The sequence below is a fragment of the Musa acuminata genome, chromosome BXJ2-1, assembly GCF_036884655.1.
Source record: "Musa acuminata AAA Group cultivar baxijiao chromosome BXJ2-1, Cavendish_Baxijiao_AAA, whole genome shotgun sequence".
Classification (NCBI taxonomy): domain Eukaryota; kingdom Viridiplantae; phylum Streptophyta; class Magnoliopsida; order Zingiberales; family Musaceae; genus Musa; species Musa acuminata.
Genome location: NC_088338.1, coordinates 36,929,042 through 36,947,769, shown reverse-complemented (window position 1 = coordinate 36,947,769; position 18,728 = coordinate 36,929,042). Strand labels below are relative to the sequence as shown.

Here is an 18,728-nt window from a genome sequence, read left to right as displayed (position 1 = left end):
ACCACCCGGTACTAGTGGTGGTACCACTAGTTCCTTGGAAACCCATGATAAGATACTTTTTGGCTCTATTTTTAAAGCTATTGGGGCCTATAAATGCCCCACTCTTTCCTACATGAAAGAGTACCAAAGGGTGAACAAAAATCTTAAAATGTGCGGTGTGAAAGTATTGTAAAAGTACTAAGTGTCCTCCTCCTTTTCTAAATCTTCTGATCATTCAAGTAAGGTGTGAGGCTTGTAAGTGTTGTCACATAAACTCATGAAAAGGAGAAAGTGTTGCAAGATGATGATTGATCTTCGCCCATTAAAGAAAGACCATTAGTGAATATCGATGACCTCGATAGAGGAGGAATCGAAAGTGGACATAGGTCACAACGACCGAACCACTATAAATTCGGTGTGTTCTTTCCTTACCGTTTACTTTCATTACTTAGTTGTATTCTGCATTGTACATTTACTTCAAGTCGACATCTTCTCGAGATGATTTCTTCGTTATATTTTTATCAACTCGGAAAGATTTGGAATAGCAACCGTCATTTTTATCGCTACACTAATTCAGCCCCTTCTTAGTAATGTATTGATCCTAACAAGTTTGGCTTGATGTCATCGACATTGAACTAGAAACTCGAGTTCATGTAACTCTCAACCTTAAGACTACCTCCCTTGTACACTAGTAAAAAATCCTTGGTCCTTCTTAAGAACTTCGAGGAAACATCATATATCTTGGGGATTCAGAGTCCTTAGTTCTTAGTCCAAGAGGATGTTTGGCTTGTCCCAGTCTAGGTACATAGACACCATTCTCAAAAGATTTTGCATGAAAATTTTCTAGAGATGTCTCATGCTGATGAGACATAGAATATGGAGTATGTCCCTAAAGACTCTTAAAGAAAGAATACATATAAATAGGATACCCTATGCCTCAGTAATGTAATCTATCATGTATGACATGCTATGTATCAGGCTTGATATAACGTATGCTCTATGATTGTTTATAAAAATATATGTCCATTGGACATATACTATTTCATAATAATCTTTAGGATACTTTTAGATTCTATAAATAATCCTAATATATTCAATTCAGAAATAACTAAATATTTTTTTCTTCTTTATCTTTCTTTCTTAATTATATCTTTATTTATTTTACTATTTAATTTATTAAAAAAACTAGTCAAGTCACTCTATAAATATTTTCATATGAGAGATAATATTAGTTAAATCTTAGGGTGAAAATCTCATATCTAGGCGATATATAGGGATGAGATTTTGCCTTAAGGTAATATTTAGGCATTTATGGGTTTTTTTCTAAATTTTACTCTTTTATTTTGTTAGCTTAATATTTTATTATTTATTAATCAAAATCTAAATATCCTATATTTTACCCCAAGATATTATTCTATAAATACTCTTAAGATTTTGGGATATAGTACAGAAGAAAAACCACTCTTAAGTTATTCTAAAGGGAATTTTCTTTTTTATAATTATTTTATCATTGTTAAAAATATGACCTTTTCTCCGTTGATAGTTTGATATAAACTAGAGTGGACTTAGATCATGACGCTGAATTCAATCATATGAATCTTGTATTCTTTTCTTTTTCTTTTGGGTATGTAACTTTTGCATTGGTGTTTTATTAGAATTGTTTTCCCAAACAAATGAATTAGATGTAGATTGACAACTTGCCACTTGAAAGTTTGAGATAGTCCTATGTTACAATTGCCACTCAAGAGTGGCCATATTATGATCATTCGATCTCATTTTTTTTAATCAGTGTTATTCTATCTGAAATTGGAACTATGTGAAAAGGATTGAATCTGGAATAAATTTTAATGTCCGCTCTCATGTATAAGATAGATTAGGTTTGACATCAAATTAAACATGCTTATTAGTGTCATTGATAATTCATAATTTGTCCTATGAGAGTAGAAGTAACTCTCAACTTTTAATAGCATTAAAAGGACTAAACTAAGCAGTGATAGGTGTTGGACCCAAGATGAGGATGGAGGGTTTAGCTTCATTTTGGTAGATGATACTGTTGCTTGCATTGTTGCTGATTGCAAGTCCTCGAAGGATGTGGAGATAGATTCATTGAGCCTAAAATTGATAGAATGAATGAGATAGTATTGTTAGATTTTGTGGCCCTTACAATCCTCTGCTATAAAAGGACAGGACCTGGGGTTGAGAGAGCGTGGATTTTAGTTTCTCCCCGAAAACCCTTTCTCCCAAAAAATCCATCAATCTCAGTGGGTCCTCTGAAAGGATAGAAAGAGAGGAGAAAGGATAAAGGATCTACTCCTTAATGGTGCCTGCAGCAATCTTGGATCGGTGGCATAAGGTACACATCGTACAATTGGTATCAGAGCTCGGTTTTTTAGATCAAATGCATTAGATCTGTAAATTTATTTACGATGCATAAAATTACCTTTATCTTTCAATAATTTTTTTATATTAAAATAAAAAAATATAAGAAATAAAATTATTATATTTATTGTTGATCCTGATTGATTGTTCTACGTAGCTTTTTAATCTGATTTTAATGTGTTTTATATTTTTTGAATTTAATCTATTGTAATTAGATTTTAATAAATATACAACTTTTTAACTGTTTGAGTAACTGTTTGTCATCTTCGCTACTAAACGGATTCTCTTTTCATATAAAAATATATAAGACTCCACTAAAAATATTACTAAACCGATTAACTACATATATTTTCTTAAATATTAATCATATCTTTACTTAAATATAAAGAAAACTTCCCTGATTTAATTGGAGTTGTGATTTCTGTCAAAAATAAAATAAAAATTCCTATTTTGATAAAAAAAAAATCTTTCATGTTTCTGTTGATTTAATATTTCTGATAATTAAATTAATATCTACATTTTTTTGGTTATAAAAAGATAAAAAAACAAGTTTGATTTCTGGACCTCTTTAATTCAAACACTATTCACTTCCTATAGCTTCATGACATGTGTGCAAACCATACATATAAACATATGTGGAAAAATATTAAATTCCTATTCCAATATGCATGTCGTAACTCTTACTGTTTTGGAATCAATTAATTTTGATCTTAAAATAATTTAATCATTTGGATCAATATTAAAAACAATATGCGTAATATGTTGTTCTTGAAATGAAAATATCTCCCAAGATATAGCTATGAAGCATTAGCTGCTGATGGATCTCACTGTAACTATTATTTTTGTTGAACAATTTATATCATGAGTGGTTGATGCATTACTTGTTGTGACTTTGGTCAGTCCATAGTTTTTGTTTCATTAAATGCTATGCAAATAAAATAAATCTAAATATTTAGTTATCCTATTGGGATAATATTAATCACATGAGCATTCTTCCGGTGGACGCTTTTGTTATCTGCATTTTACAGTAATTTGTTTTCACGATATAACTCTTCTAATTGTGTATATGGTATTATTTATTGGGGTAATATTGGAATATACACCTCTATTCTATTTTTTTTTTTGTATTATGCATGCATGAAATATATGACATATTTTAAATATCATATGTATGTAATGTCATGAGCAAATTATTAATTCTAAATTTTCCTAGAAATGTGAGGTTTTAGCTATCTTATTTGTATATATGAATTTATTTAATACATGTGAACAAAAATTGAAAATGTATTATTATTTGCATGACATGCTCACAGTAAATGCAATAAAAAGTTAGAAGAAGACTTTATCACGGAAAGTTTATTTAGAATTTTGGTGAAATATATTACTACAAATTTTTCTCTGCTCTCATCAATGCTAGTATGTGTTCATAATTGGTGCAATATATTATGAGTGATTTGTTTCATTTTTATCTTTTCCTTTTTCAAAATATATTTTGAATAATATACATCGTTGCAATGTTAACTCATACAACATTCCAAATTATAAAATTCCTTTTAAATTACACTATATAGATGCATAAATGAATTAATGTTATCCATTTTAGCAAAGTACGCCATGCAATATTATTATGCTACATTCTTTATATGTTCAATTTTTGAACAAAAGTGGGGATATTTCAAATTTCCTAAGAAATGTAGTTGTATCAATATCATGCTTATAATTATGGATTTTCTTAATATGTGTAATCATTTACCATCATTTTATTATGATAAATTATAAATACTTTATTTTATATTAGCATGCTTATCGATTGACATTTGACTATAGATGTCAGTTATTTAGATACATGAATGATTATATCATGCATAAAATAAATTACATGTTTATTCTATACATGTATAATATATATATATATATTTATATATAGGTTTTACATAAATAAATGGACTATTGCCATGATATAATCGAGGGTGATAGGTTAGTTTATAATAGATCTTTTAATGGTCGGAAGATAAATAATGAAAAACATATTTTGTATGTTTAAGTAGCAAATTGAAGTTAACTCCAACCTTAGTGTACAAAGGTTGGAGTACAAATGAAGTTAATTAATGCAGATCCTTAAAGGAGTTAATTAATGTAGTACATTTGTACAAAGGTTGGAGTACAAATGGAGATCCTTAAAGGAGATTCAATATGATAATAACAAATTAATTAATTGGCTAAGGAGCAAATTGAAAGATAAATAATGAAAAACATATTAGTGTACAAATGAAGTTAAACTCCAACCTATAGCCCTATTTTGATTACCAATTACTCGCATGTATAGGTATATGATGAATATAATTTTTTAAGGAAACTCGAAGTAATATTTTGTATGAGATGTGATTATACACATCTTTGATAGCGACTTTCCTATTTAGATAATTCTTATAATTTCTCATGAATAAATAAAATACTGACTACTAAAGCATAAATTTGTGAGGATGTATTCTATACTATATATGGTTAGTTGAAATCTAGATCAAAAGGAACATAGTTTAAGACTTGATTGGCTTCATTTTCTTTAGGTAGTTATTTCACTAAATGAGCTTAGTCCTTGAAAATACATCTCATTGATTATAATAATCTTTATTTTATTCTTCATTTTATTAATTATTTATTTATTTTAAAATAATTTATGTTTTTATGGGGAATGATTAGAAAAATCATAAATTATAAGTTTACCCTCACCTCTCTTAGAAAAATTATTGTTTATGTGGGATATTTCTCTCAATGATTTTCTTCTAAAATAAAATAAAATAAAAATACACTAAAAGTTTTCTCTTATCCTCACTATTCTTTTAATGCTCCATGTGTTACTCCACCCTTCTTCACACACACATGATGTGCGTGCCATATTCCAAGATTGATCAGAAAACTTATAATGTAATGAATGATAAGAACAATTATTGAAGAAGTTTTATTGAAAAAGTGAAAAAACTTTATTTAATAAATAAAAAATACTTCAATACATTAACATGTTCCCTCTCCTATTTATACAAATTAGGAGAAAGGATTTCCTTCAACAGAATAGAGGATTATTCTCAATAGAATAGAGAGATTTCTTCAATTGGGGCACAGGCGATCCCTTCGTTCTCCAAGTCAGTCCTTTCCTTTGACCAAAGGCAAAAGCGAATTAAATTAATTAGCTCTTGTTTCTATCTGTGTTTCTATGACGGGCGTATATAAATATCTAATAATATTTTCGGAGGGCAACACCAAGCAGCAAATTAAATTAATTAGCTCTCGATGGTATGAGATCAATCATCAGACCATCTCAGATCTTTTTTCTGTTCTGCAATGATCTTTCGTTTCTTTCCCCTATCTTTTATCATTTTTCCGGATTAATTTTTATTTATTTAAAACTCTACTGGTCCCACTACATGCCACGTGTGAGGGACCACCCAGCAATCTGGCCGGTGGTAGTAGGAAGACAACACTTCGAATGGCTACGGATGGAAGCAGGTGAACGCAACAATGGCCGGAATCAATGAACCGAGCATTTAGGTCTAATTCAATTCGTGGACCTCCAAACACCGCCCGACCGCACATTTCGTGAACCCAAAAGATCTAACGAACGAGAGAACACAACACTACTGCACCGATCTTTTAGTTGAAATTATCACAAACAGCTCAACAAGCTGTTTGCATTAATGCCGCCCGAGTCGTCTTCTTCTCCTCCACCACTATAAGTAATCCATCCCGGTCTCGGCTGCCTGCAACTCGAAGCATCCACAGAATGGCATCCCAAGCCATCGAGCATCACCGCAAGGGCGCCGAGGTCTACCACGGAGACGACGTCTGCAGGGAGAAGACGATGCAGCTGCTCCGAGAGCTCGGCCTCCCCAGTGGCCTGCTGCCGTTGGAGGACATAGAAGAGGTCGGCTACAACCACGACGACGGCTTCGTGTGGCTGACACAGAAGAAGAAGATGAACCACATGTTCGAGGAGATCAAGCAGCTGGTGTCATACGCCGCCGAGGTGACCGCCTTCGTGGAGGAGCGCAAGCTGAAGAAGATAACCGGCGTGAAGGCCAGGGAGCTGCTTATCTGGTTCACCGTCGTCGAGGTCTGCGTCAACGACCACTCCTCCGGGAAGAAGATCACCTTCAGGACTTCCACCGGGCTATCGGAGACCTTCCCGGAGTCTGCTTTCGAGATCGATCTCCACGATTGAGCTCATCGTTCGACTGCTTTGATGATCAATGCTACACAATGTAGCATTACCTTCTATTGTATTCTTGGAGAACAAAGAGCATGAAATTAGCTCGAAGATATTGAAATTTGAAGAGACATTTACTCCAAGTTTTATCCTTGACATATAGTATTGATCTAAGAAACGATAAAAGACGATAATCAAATTAAATTTTTATGAGAAGTGGTCAAAGGAAATATTCTGGACAAAATTAAAACATGTTAATATAATCGATCTAGATTCATCGATATTAAGTCTTAATTAATCAATAATATTGATGATATACAATCGTTACGAATAAATTATTATTCAAATTTCAGTGCGGGCTTTAGTTGAGGTGATCACAATCAACGAATCAATCAGTTTGGCTTGGAACTTAGGCCTTGTGGCCATACTGGTCACACCAATTTGACAATCTTCCTGCCGGCATTGAATTGTTGCACCTGTACAGTCCTAAAAGTCATTAAGCCTCTGACTTTGTTGATACGATCTCACCCTTTCTTCTTATTTTGATTGCCTTAAAGCTACGTCACATTTATTGAGACTCCACTTCCGTGTTCTTGAAATGAATATGATCCCAATAAAAGACATCGAGTGAGACCACCTTAATATGCCCCCGAGAGAACGGCAAGCATCTATATAACTACTTTCTGTATCTTCCTCCATCATCACCGTCAGCATTCAGGCCACTCTCAGCTGCACTTCCTCCGTATCTCTTTGCTTTGCATTAATTGCCTGTAGCTACGATGGCAGCGCAGTCCATCGAGAACTATAGGGTGCTTTGCTTTTATTATTGACGAACGAGACATCTAGACATATGAGAGATAAGAATCGTAAAAAATTAAGTATTTGATATAGTGTGAGATTTATAGTAGAATTGTCATTATAGAATTTAATGATTTAGTAGTAGAGAGGGGGTAGCAACTTCTTTGTCATTCTATATATTTATCTTTCAGAAAATATGAGTGTTGCTTTGACTCCTACCAGTTGCTTGATCTTTAACGGAGAATTAAAGCAGTAATCCTAGAAAGTAACTTCAAGTTTCTAAATCTTTAACGGAGAATTGACCTACCAATTGCTTGATCTCTATAGGATTACTACTTGTAATGATAATGTCATCGACATATATCAGTAAATATATAGTATTTCCTTTTTATTATCGTAGAAATAATAAAGTGTTAGACTTAGAGTTGATAAAACTAATTGATGCTAAAAATGAGCTTAGCGAAGTCTATAAATAGCATTTCGTAGTTTACAAGAATGGCTTGGATATTGAGGGTGGATGAAGCTAGAAGGTTGCTACATAAAGACATTCTCAATTAAGATCCCCTATAAGAAAGCACTATTAACATCTAGTTGTCATATGTATAGTGATACCTAAACATAAGATGAGTCAGATTATTGCAGGTTTAATAACTGGACTGAATGTTTTTGTGAAATCAATACTTGATTGTTGGTGAAACCCTTTGGCCATTAGAAGTGCTTTGTATCTGGCAACGGACCTATCTGGGTTCGCTTAATTCGAAATATCCACTTACGCCTGATGATATTTTGTGCATAATGAAATGGTATAAAGGTTCATATGACATTATAGAGTTGGACATCGTATTCTTCATACATGGTTTTGCACAAGTGTGAAAATTTTTGGGCTTAGGTAATAGTTGTGGGTTCAATGGGTTTAGGTGGAGGGCTTGTGATAGAATATAGGTCAAATATTTGACATAGTTTGAAGATGTCATTTTTGGAGCATGTTATCATGTGATGTTTAAGCATTATGATATTATTGGATTGTGTTGGGGGCATGAGAATTGGTGAAGTGTTATTAACACATACTTGATCAGGATGATGCACTTTGTTGTCACTTTAGAGAGGACAAAGGTATTATTTGTGGTGTTGAGGGTATTGCTTCATCGGGCATTATAAGAAGAATTTATGAAGAAGTATGTGGAAAAGTTATAAAGGGGGTGAGGTATTGTTAAACTGGAGTGATAAGAGAGTATATGTCTTGAGAAGAACTATTAGTTGATGTGGTGAGAGATGTGTTTGAGTTGGAGGAGCAGAGGAGTGTCTACCATGCAAGCATGAGAGAAGACGTGTGGCATGAGAAAAGGTGGAGGGGTGACCATAGTGATGAAAATAATAGAAGATAAGAACAATTATTGAAGAAGCTTTATTAAAGAAGAAGTAAAAAGGCTTAAATACATTAACATGTCCCTCTCCTATTTATACATGCCCCCACAAAATGGTGCTCCTGTCAAGGATACCAATCTTGGATCGATGCAAAGAATGGTTTACGAGCGAGAGTCATGAGTAGAGCAAGAGCAGATCGTTGCTACTACTGCTATTGCTGTTGTTGTGAGGGCACAAGTGTTCCTTTCGTTCCCCTTAAGTCTGCCCTTCGTTCTCCTTAAATCCGCTGACTGTTGGCAGATCAATGAAGACTATCACGGTAAGGAAGATAAGGATTAGCTGTGGAGCCTCTTAGGAATTTGGCTGCAGCGGCATTGGTCGCTGGCCGAAGGCAAGGGCGAAGCTTTACTTTTCTTAGCGGCATTGGTCGCTGACCGAAGGCAAGAGCGAAGCTTCGCTTTTCTCATTGCTCTGATACCATGATGAAAATAATAGAAGATAAGAATAATTATTGAAGAAGCTTTATTGAAGAAGAAGTAAAAAAGCTTGAATATATTAACATGTCCCTCTCATATTTATACAAATTAGGAGGAAGAATTTCTCTCAATAGAATAGAGGCTTTTCCTCAACAGAATAGAGATATTTCCTCATATAGTTGGGGAAATCTTATCTTCTATCACACAGTAGGGTCTACCAATAGAGTAGTCACTTCTAATCTATAACTCCTCCAATAATATGATGAGAATCCCTTCATGGGCAGACAAATGGTAGAAGTCCATCGGTTGATAGGGAGGAAGAGATGGGAGATAGAAGTACTTGCGAGAGGAGGCAACAATGATAGTGAGAGGTGGTGGGTTATGGTTTGTGATTAGGAGGAGATTCGGTTAGCAAATAGAATAGATCATTGAGCAAGATACGATAGTCCATGAGGAAGAAGGGGCCACATAGGGCACTATTTAATTATGATAGTAGGAGGTTCGTTGCTGAGGAAGAAGTGGGAGGTATTAGATTATGTGACCCTATTTACTTGATAAGATATATTATAAATCAATTGGATTCTGATGAAAGTAATAGCTAATAGAAAGAAAGTCCAATTAAGGTAGGATTTCTTAGAAGATGCCATTGATGGGAAGAACTCTCATAATTACTTATCATAGAGCCTTTGCTCTCGCATATATATAGACAAGATCTTTTAGGGATAAACATGACACTACATGTGGTTACATAGTGTGTGACATGATGATATAAGACATATCGCGACATTAAGAGATTATGATTCCTCTCTCATCTTCCCTATCCCTAATCTATCAATCTAAGTGGTCCTATAAAAAGACAGAAAGAGAGGAGAAAAAAAGTTTAGTTCTCCTTATAGATCAATAGCAGTTTTTGAATCTAAAGAAGATGCCCCTACAGATCTAATAAAGTTATTTCTAAATTGCATCGAAAGACATGCATCATAAATCCGATCTATTATTATTTAATTTCAATCCTAGCATAAATTTTTTTTTATGTTTCATATGTAGGAGAATCTAGAGGCAATATCACATACATAGCGGAATAACAAAAGAAAATTTCTAATTTTTTATAAAAATGTTTCATCATCATACGAAGATTGGTACGAAAAATTGTAAAATCGAAAACCGTGCATATATAAGAGATGTGTTTTACTTAGGGAGATTATATATCCCTAAAATTCTACAGATATATAGGAGAGGATGAAGGAGGTCAAATGTCCTCCTTTATAGTTGTGATCTACACAGCAAGGGCTACGAAGATATTTCTCAAATCGTTACCTAAATCTCTACAAGCACCAAATGTTAGAAAAGAGATAGAAAATAAATTAGAAGCTTAATTGTATTCACATGTCCCTCTCCTATTTATACAAGTTAGGAGGGAGGATTTTCCTCAACAGATTAGAGGATTTTCCTCAACAGAGTAGAAAGATATCCTCATATAATTGAGGAAATCTTATCTGCTATCATGGCCCCACAAGATGGTGCTCCTATCAAGGACGCCAATCTTGGACTGATGTAATGCAAAAAGGTGGCGAGCGAGAGGCTTCATGAGTGAGTCGGCTAACTGATCAGCTGAATAGACATAAGAAACTCGTAGTTGATGGTGGACAACTTGATCTCACACAAAATAGAAGTCGATAGCAATATGTTTCATGCGGGAGTAGAACACTGGATTAGCGCATAGATAGGTAGCTCCAACATTATCACAATATATTGTAGGAGTAGAGTTGATGTTGAGTTCTTTGAGCAGATTTGTGACCCAATTGAGTTCTGCAATGGCATTGGCAATAGCATGGTGTTCAGCTTCAGTTGTAGACCGTGCGACTATCTTTTGCTTCTTAGAACTCCAACTGATTGGATTAGCACCAAGGAAGACAATATACCCCGATGTGGATATTCAATCATCAAAGTTGTCAACCCAATCAGCATCAGTAAAGGCATGAAGCTGAAGTGGAGAGTATTTACGAAGAAAGACACTATGATTGAGAGTCCCTTTAAGATATTGTAGGACTCGTTTGACCGTAGACTAATGTATAGTAGATGACCTCTACATAAACTATGATAATTTGTTAACTGTAAATGAGATGTCAGAACGGGTGAGAGCTAAGTATTGTAGGGAACCAATGACTCGTCGGTATTGAGTGGGTTCCGTAGCAGGACTTCCATCAGATAATTTGAGAGAGCCACTAGCAGATAGAGGAGTTGTAACCACATTTGCACCCTGCATGTTTGTTTTGGATAATAAATCTTGAATGTACTTTCTTTGTGACAAAAAGAGACCAGAAGATGTGAATGTAGCCTCTACACCCAGAAAGTAGTTTAGGAGTCCTAGATCTTTTAGCGAGAATTAATCTATCAACTGTTTAATGAATGCTTGGATTTCTACAGGGTTGTTGCCTGTGACAATAATGTCATCCACAAAGATTAGAATATATATTGTGTTGCTATGGTGTTGTCTCAAAAATAACGAGGAATCAGATTTGGAGTTGAGAAATCCAACTGAAGTCAGAAAAGAGCCAAGTTCAGTGTACCAAGCTCTTGGAGCCTAACAAAGTCCATAAATAGCTTTTCGAAGTTTGTAGACATGCCTTGGATACTGAGGATGAGTGAAACTAGGAGGTTATTGCATAAAAATATCTTCAATTAGAGTCCCTTGTAAAAATGCATTATTAACATCTAATTGACTTAATTTTCGGCCATTAGTGGTGACGAGACTCAAGATAAGTCTGATTGTAGTGGGCTTAATAATGGGACTAAATGTCTTAGTGAAATCAACTCTAGGTCATTGATGAAACCCTTTGGCGACGAGGTATACCTTATATCGGGCAATAGAGCCATCGGGGTTCCGCTTAACTCGAAAAACTCACTTACACCCGATGATATTTTCTGTATGATGAAAGGGTACTAGATCCTATGTTGAGTTATGGAGAAGGGCATTATATTCCTCACAAATAGTGATACGTCAATGCGGAGATTTTTGGGCTTAAGTGAAGGTAGAAGGTTCAATGGTGGTGGATGAGGAATCCACAATAGCATGAAGATTAAGGACCTGACGCGGTTTGAAAATACCACTCTTAGAGCGTGTGGTCATAGGATGGTAGGAGACTACAGGACTATGAGGCTGTGTTGTTGGAAGAAGTGGTTGAGAGTCATTGACACAGGTCGGGTCAGGTGGAGGCATGAGAATTGGTGAAGTGTTATTAACACATACCTAATCAAGCTGATGCACTTCGTTGTCACTTAGCCATGGAGAGAATAAAGGTATTATTTGTGATGTTGAGGGTGTTGCTTCATCAGTTATTATAGGAAGAATTTATGAAGAAGTAGGTGGAGAAATTACAAAGGGGGTGAGGTATTGTTAAATTGGAGTAATAAGGAAGTATATGTCTTGAGAAGAACTACTGGTTGATGTGGTGAGAGATGTGTTTGAGTTGGAGGAGCAGAGGAGTGCCTACCATGCAAGTGTAAGAGAAGACATGCAAGCATGAGAAAAGGTGGAGGGGTGACTATAGTAGGGTCTACCGGTAGAGTAGTCACTTCTGTTATGTAGACTCCTCCAATAATATGATGAGAATCCCTTCGTGGGTAGAGTAGTCAACGATGATGGCTAGTGCTCACTGTCGACTTATTAGGAAGATGGCAAACAAATGGTTGAAGTCCATCGGTTGATAGGGAGGAAGAGATGGGAGATAGAAGTACTTGCGAGAGGAGGCAACAATGATAGTTAGAGGTGGTGGGTTATGGTTTGTGATTAGGAGGAGGAGGTTCAGTTGGCAAAGAGAATATATCACCAAGCAAGATGCGACGGTCTGTTAGGAAGAAGGGACCACATGGGGCACTATTTAATTATGATAGTAGGAGGTTCGCTGTTGAGAAAGAAGTGGGAGATGTTAGATTATGTGACCCTATTTACTTGATAAGATATATTAGAAATCAATTGGATTTTGATGAAAGTTATAGTTAATAGAAAGGAAGTCCAATTAAGGTAAGATTTCTTAGGAGATACCCTTGATGGGAGGAACTCTTATAATTACTTATTATAGACCCTTAGTTCTTGCATATATATAGACAAGATCTTCTAGGGACTAAACATGACACTACACGTGGTTACACAGTGTGTGACATGATGATATAAGACAAATCATGACATTGAGAGATTATGATTCCTCTCTCATCCTCCCTATCCCTAATCCATCAATCTAAGTGTTCCTATAAAAAGATAGGAAGAGAGGAGAAAAAAAGTCCAGTTCTCCTTATAGATCAATAGTGGTTTTCGGATCTAAAGACGATACCCCTATAAATCTAATAAAGTTATTTCTAAATTGCATCAAAAGGTATGCGTCATAAATCTGATCTATTATTTTTTGATTTCAATCCTAGCACAAAATTTTTTTCACATTACATATGTAGGAGAATCTAGGGGCAATATCATATACATAGTGGAAGAACAAAAAGAAAAATCCTAATTTTTTTACAAAAATGTTTCATCGTCATGCGAAGATTGGTGTGAAAAATCACAAAATCGAAAACCATGCATATATAAGAGATGTGTTTTACTTAGGGAGATTGTATATCCTTAATATCCTGCAGATCTATGGGAGAGAATGAAGGAGGTCAACTATCCTCCTCTCTAGTGGTGATCTACATGGTAAGGGCTGCGAAGATATTCCTCAAATCATTACCCAAATCTCTACAAGCCCCAAATAGGGGCTATTGGCTAAAGGGTAGAAGGAGAAAGGAGAATATGAGGTGACAACAAAAAAAGCTTAGCTTATGGCTCTTTGGTTCTCTCCTATCTATAGAGGCCCTTTGTCAATTTAATCCTAATGGATCTTGCCCTATTGGGTATTGGATCTTCATCCAACTGCCCAAGCCTCTTAGATTAGTGGATCTCTATCCAATAATCTCTCATTAGCTCTTATTGGATCTCATCCATAAGATCTATTAATTCAGGAGCTTATTAGATATCCAATAAGATAGAAGCTCTAATGGTTAAAACGTTTTCAATCAAAAGGTTTGATTTGTTATCTATATTTCCTTTATCAATAATTTTTCCTTTATTGTTGTCTCCGAATGTGACATATCTTTCGTCTTGGCTAGTGAGCTTAGAAAAATGTGCTGGATCTTCTGTCATTTGCCTTGTGCATCCACTATTAATATATCATATCTTGCTCCTAGCTTTAGATTGTAGACATATCTATAAGAAAGGAGGGTTTTCTTTAAGTACCCATTTAGCTTTAGGTCCCTTATGAAAAAATCTATCTATCTTGACTAATGGCATTAAGTTATTTATGGGTTGTATCCTTTTTGAGTTTGTTTTTGTTCTTAGTATATTGTTTTACAAGATTTATTTTATTTCTTCTTATAAATTTTTAAAATTTTCTTATTAGGAATGCCAAGTCCGCATCATCACTTGAGCTTTCGCTCGAGTAGTTTTTTTTTGTTGTAAGTGTCATATCATTCTTATTCTTTGGAAGGTTGTTCTCATGTTCATCTTGTGTCTTCCAAGTCATTTTATAGGTCAGTAATGACCTTATGAGTTCTTCAAGAGGAAAATAGTTCAAGTCTTTTGCTTCTTGAATAGCAATTGCTTTTGGATCCCAATTTTTAGAAAAAGATCATAAAATTTTATTAACAAGTTCAAGATTAGTAAAATTTTTACCAAGTACTTTCAAACTATTGATGACATTCGTAAAATGGGTGTATATGTCTCAAATGGTTTCGCTTGGATTCATTTGAAATAATTTAAAACTATGTATCAAAAGATTGATTTTAGACTCTTTAATTCTACTTGTGCCTTCATGTGTAACTTTGAGTGTGTGTCAAATGTCATATGCAGTTTCGCATATAGAAACACGATTAAACTTATTTTTATCTAAAGCATAAAATAAATATTTGCATTTAAAGAAAATATTTTTTTCTTTAGATCATTCTATTCATTAACTGGTCTAGAGGATTTTTTAAAATCACATTCGATAATGTTCCATAAATCAAAGTCCAAAGAAATTAGAAAAATTCTCATACATGTTTTCTAATACGTGTATCTGTCTTATTGAATATATGAGGACGAGTCATAGAGTGACGCTCTAGATTACCGATAAAATTTATTTAATCTCTCTTGGGTGTTAAACTAATTGAGAAAAACTTGGCTCTTATATCAACTATTAGGACCATAAATGACACAATGGGTGGGGTGGGGTGAATTAGTGCTTTCGATAAAATGTTGGTTTGAAAATTTTTATTCGATGAAGCCATATAGAAATGCATTTAAACTTAGAGTGCAAGTAAAAGTAGTAGACAGCTAAATCAATAAGCAGTGATAATGAAAAGTAGAACAGAAATTATACATCAAATTTATAATGGTTCGATCGTCGCGACTTACGTCCACTCCTAATTCCTCTTTCGTCGAGGCCACCAATATTCACTAACATTTTTCTTTTAATAGATAAAGACCAACTACCCTCTTTATAACTCTTTCTCCTTTTTATAGGTTTCAGAGAGAAACTTTACAAGTCTTGCACATCTCTTAGAATGATCTTAAAACTTTAAGGAGGAGGAGGGCTCTTAACACTTTTCAAAAATTTACAACTCAAAATTACTAGCCTTTTCATTCACTTTTCTTGTTGTCTAAAGCAGGAAAGAGTGAGGTATTTATAAGCCTCAAATAGCTTTAAAAAATGAAGCCAAAAAAGGTCTTATTCCCGGTTTCTAGGGTACTGATAGTACCATTGCTTGCTAGACTGACAATTGACAGTACCACCACCTAGTTTAGGTAGTACTACCACCAGACTTCATGGGAGACCATGCATTGGTGGTACCACCACTAGTCTAGGTGGTACCACTGCCTGACATTGATGGTACCATCGCCTAATCTTTCGGAAAACGTACACTTCGTATATTCCAACTCATAGGTGGTTCCACTGCCTGGTCTAGTAATGCCACTGTCTGACCTAACTCTAGGTCACTGAATGGGCCTCCCAATAGGCCCAACTTAGCCCCAAATCAAGCCCAATAGGCCCCTAATTGTGTTAGTAGGGTTACACCCAAAAGTGACTCAATTTAAGACCTAACTATGATAATCAAGACCTAAACAAATACAAGATAAGAAATCTAAGTTATCTGGCATGTCATTGGTTCATTCGAACTCCCAACGAACTTCCAACATGTCATTTGAATCTTCAACGTATCGCCCGATCCATCGACATATTAACTCCTGCAACATTCGATCTTGGTGCAACGTCTGATTCTTTCGGTCCGATACCTGATCTCTGACTCTAACCCAACTTCTAATTCTTCTACTATAATTGTTTTATCTTTTCATGATCAAGGTTAGTCCTGCATCACTTTTTTTAAACCGTAGATTAGATCGTATACTCATCAATTGAGTCCATCATCAAAATCCGGGATTCAACAAGCCTACCCAAATATTTTTGGTTTGAAGCCGTTAACACGGCATGGTATGTTATAAATAGGGTTCTCATAAAACCCTACTACCTAAAATGTCTTATAAATTATGGAATAATAAAAGTCATAATATTTTATATTTTAAAGTTTTTGGTTGTAAGTGTTTTATTTTAAATATAAAGGATGCCTTAGGAAAATTTAATGAAGATATTTTTCTTGGATATTTCTCTATTTCTAAAGCTTATCAATTTTTTAATAAAAGAAGAATATATCCATATTATTTTTAATGAGTCCTGAATTTAAGAATAATGATTTTGATTTTGATACATTGAATTTAAATAAGAATTATCCTCTCCTAAACAACTTGGATGCATCTACTTCTAAATAATCTTTACCTAAGGAATGGAAGTATATAGATGCATATTCGAAGGAGCTAATTATTATATATATATCAAAAGGTGTTCAAACTTATTCTTCATTTAAAAATTTTTATGCAAATGCTACATTTTTGTCTCAAACTAAGCCTAAATGCACTGACAATGCTCTCAAAGATGACTCATAGGTTTTTACAATAAATGAAGAATTAAATTAATTTAAAAGAAATAAAGTTTGGATGCTTGTTTCTAGACCTAATGATCATCTTATAATTGGTACTAAATAGGTTTTTAGGAATAAGTAAGATGAACTTGGTATCGTGGTTTGAAACAAGGCTAGATTAGTTACTAAAAGTTTCAACCAAGAAGAATATATAGATATGAAGAAACCTTCGCTTCTGTGGTAAGACTTGAAGCCATAAGGATACTTTTTGCCTATGCATGTTGTAAAAATTTAAAGTTATTTCAAATGGATGTCAAAAGTATTTTTCTTAATGACTTTATTTTCGAAGAAGTTTATGTTGAGCAACCACTCGGATTTGAAAATGTTCTTTTTTCAAACTATGTTTTTAAGTTATCTAAGACTCTCTATGGGTTGAAGCAAGCCTCAAGTGTTGGGACCAAGTTAGCACTAAGAGGGAGGGTGAATTATGCGTACGTGAAAATTACATTGAGTCAAAAATCTTCGTACAATAAAACTGTATCAAGGAGTGTTTAACTTTGAAAGCATTCATAAAATTGTACAACTAAAGTGATGAGAAAGTAAAGCAGTTTGTAATAAAGGTAAATAGCAAAATAGAAATATAAACTGATTTATAGTGGTTCGATCGTTGTGACCTATATCCACTCCAGATTCCTCTTCACTCGAGGTCACCAGTTTCCACTACCGATTTTCCTTCAATGGGTGAAGATCAACTACTCTTTTACACTCTTTTCTCCTTTTACAGGCTCGAGAGAGAATATTTACACCTCTCTTTTAGACTTCACTCCTCCCTTAGAAACCTTTTAACTCTAGGAGGAAGAGACTCACTAATTTAAAGATATTACAATTTTTACTTAAGTATTCTTTCCCCCTCTTTTGCTCAAGTTCATGCTTGTCCATGCAGGAATAGCTAGGGTCTTTAGAGACCCCAAATGGCTCAAAAAATAGAGCTAAAAAAGATCTCATCTCAAATTTTCTGGGTCCTAGCGGTACCATCGCCTACGCTGGGCAGTACTACTACCTGTAGGACTGACATTGGGTGGTACAATCATCTAGTCTAGCAGTACTACTGCCAATACTCTTTGACACTGGACAAGACCACCATCCAGTCTAGTGATTCTATAACCTAATAGTCTCGAAGATTGTCTTGGAGACTGAGCCTCTAGTGTTGCCACCGCCTAGACCGACGGTACCACCACTTGACCCAACATTTGGATCACTAAATGGACTTTTCTCTTGGCCCAAAACAATCCTAATTCGGGCCTAGTTGGCCTCTAATTGAGTTGGCATGGTTACACCCGAAACCAAACTCAATTAGCCCTCTAAACTACTTTAATTTCGACAAATTATTACAAGTAAGAATACTAAGTTGTTTGTCATGTTATTGGTTCATCCGGCGTTTCGTCTGAACCTTTTGTGCTTCGTCCTCTTTTGCAGTATATTACACAATCGACATGTTAATCTCTGCAACACCTGATCTTTTTAGCATAATGTCTTATCCTTCGACCTGA

General features: G+C 34.7%; 1 protein-coding gene across 1 annotated transcript; it reads left to right on the top strand.

Moving 5' to 3' along the window:
* The first annotated feature begins 6,064 nt into the window (after positions 1–6,064).
* Positions 6,065–6,702, top strand: LOC135598183 (uncharacterized). The gene has a single exon (XM_065091723.1). It carries the CDS (start codon positions 6,137–6,139, stop codon positions 6,572–6,574), a length of 438 nt encoding a protein of 145 aa, XP_064947795.1. The 5' UTR covers positions 6,065–6,136; the 3' UTR covers positions 6,575–6,702.
* The last annotated feature ends 12,026 nt before the right edge of the window (positions 6,703–18,728 follow it).

Excerpts from the sequence above, each read along its gene's own strand:
- LOC135598183 (XM_065091723.1), top strand. The coding sequence starts at position 6,137 with ATGGCATCCCAAGCCATCGAGCATCACCGCAAGGGCGCCGAGGTCTAC.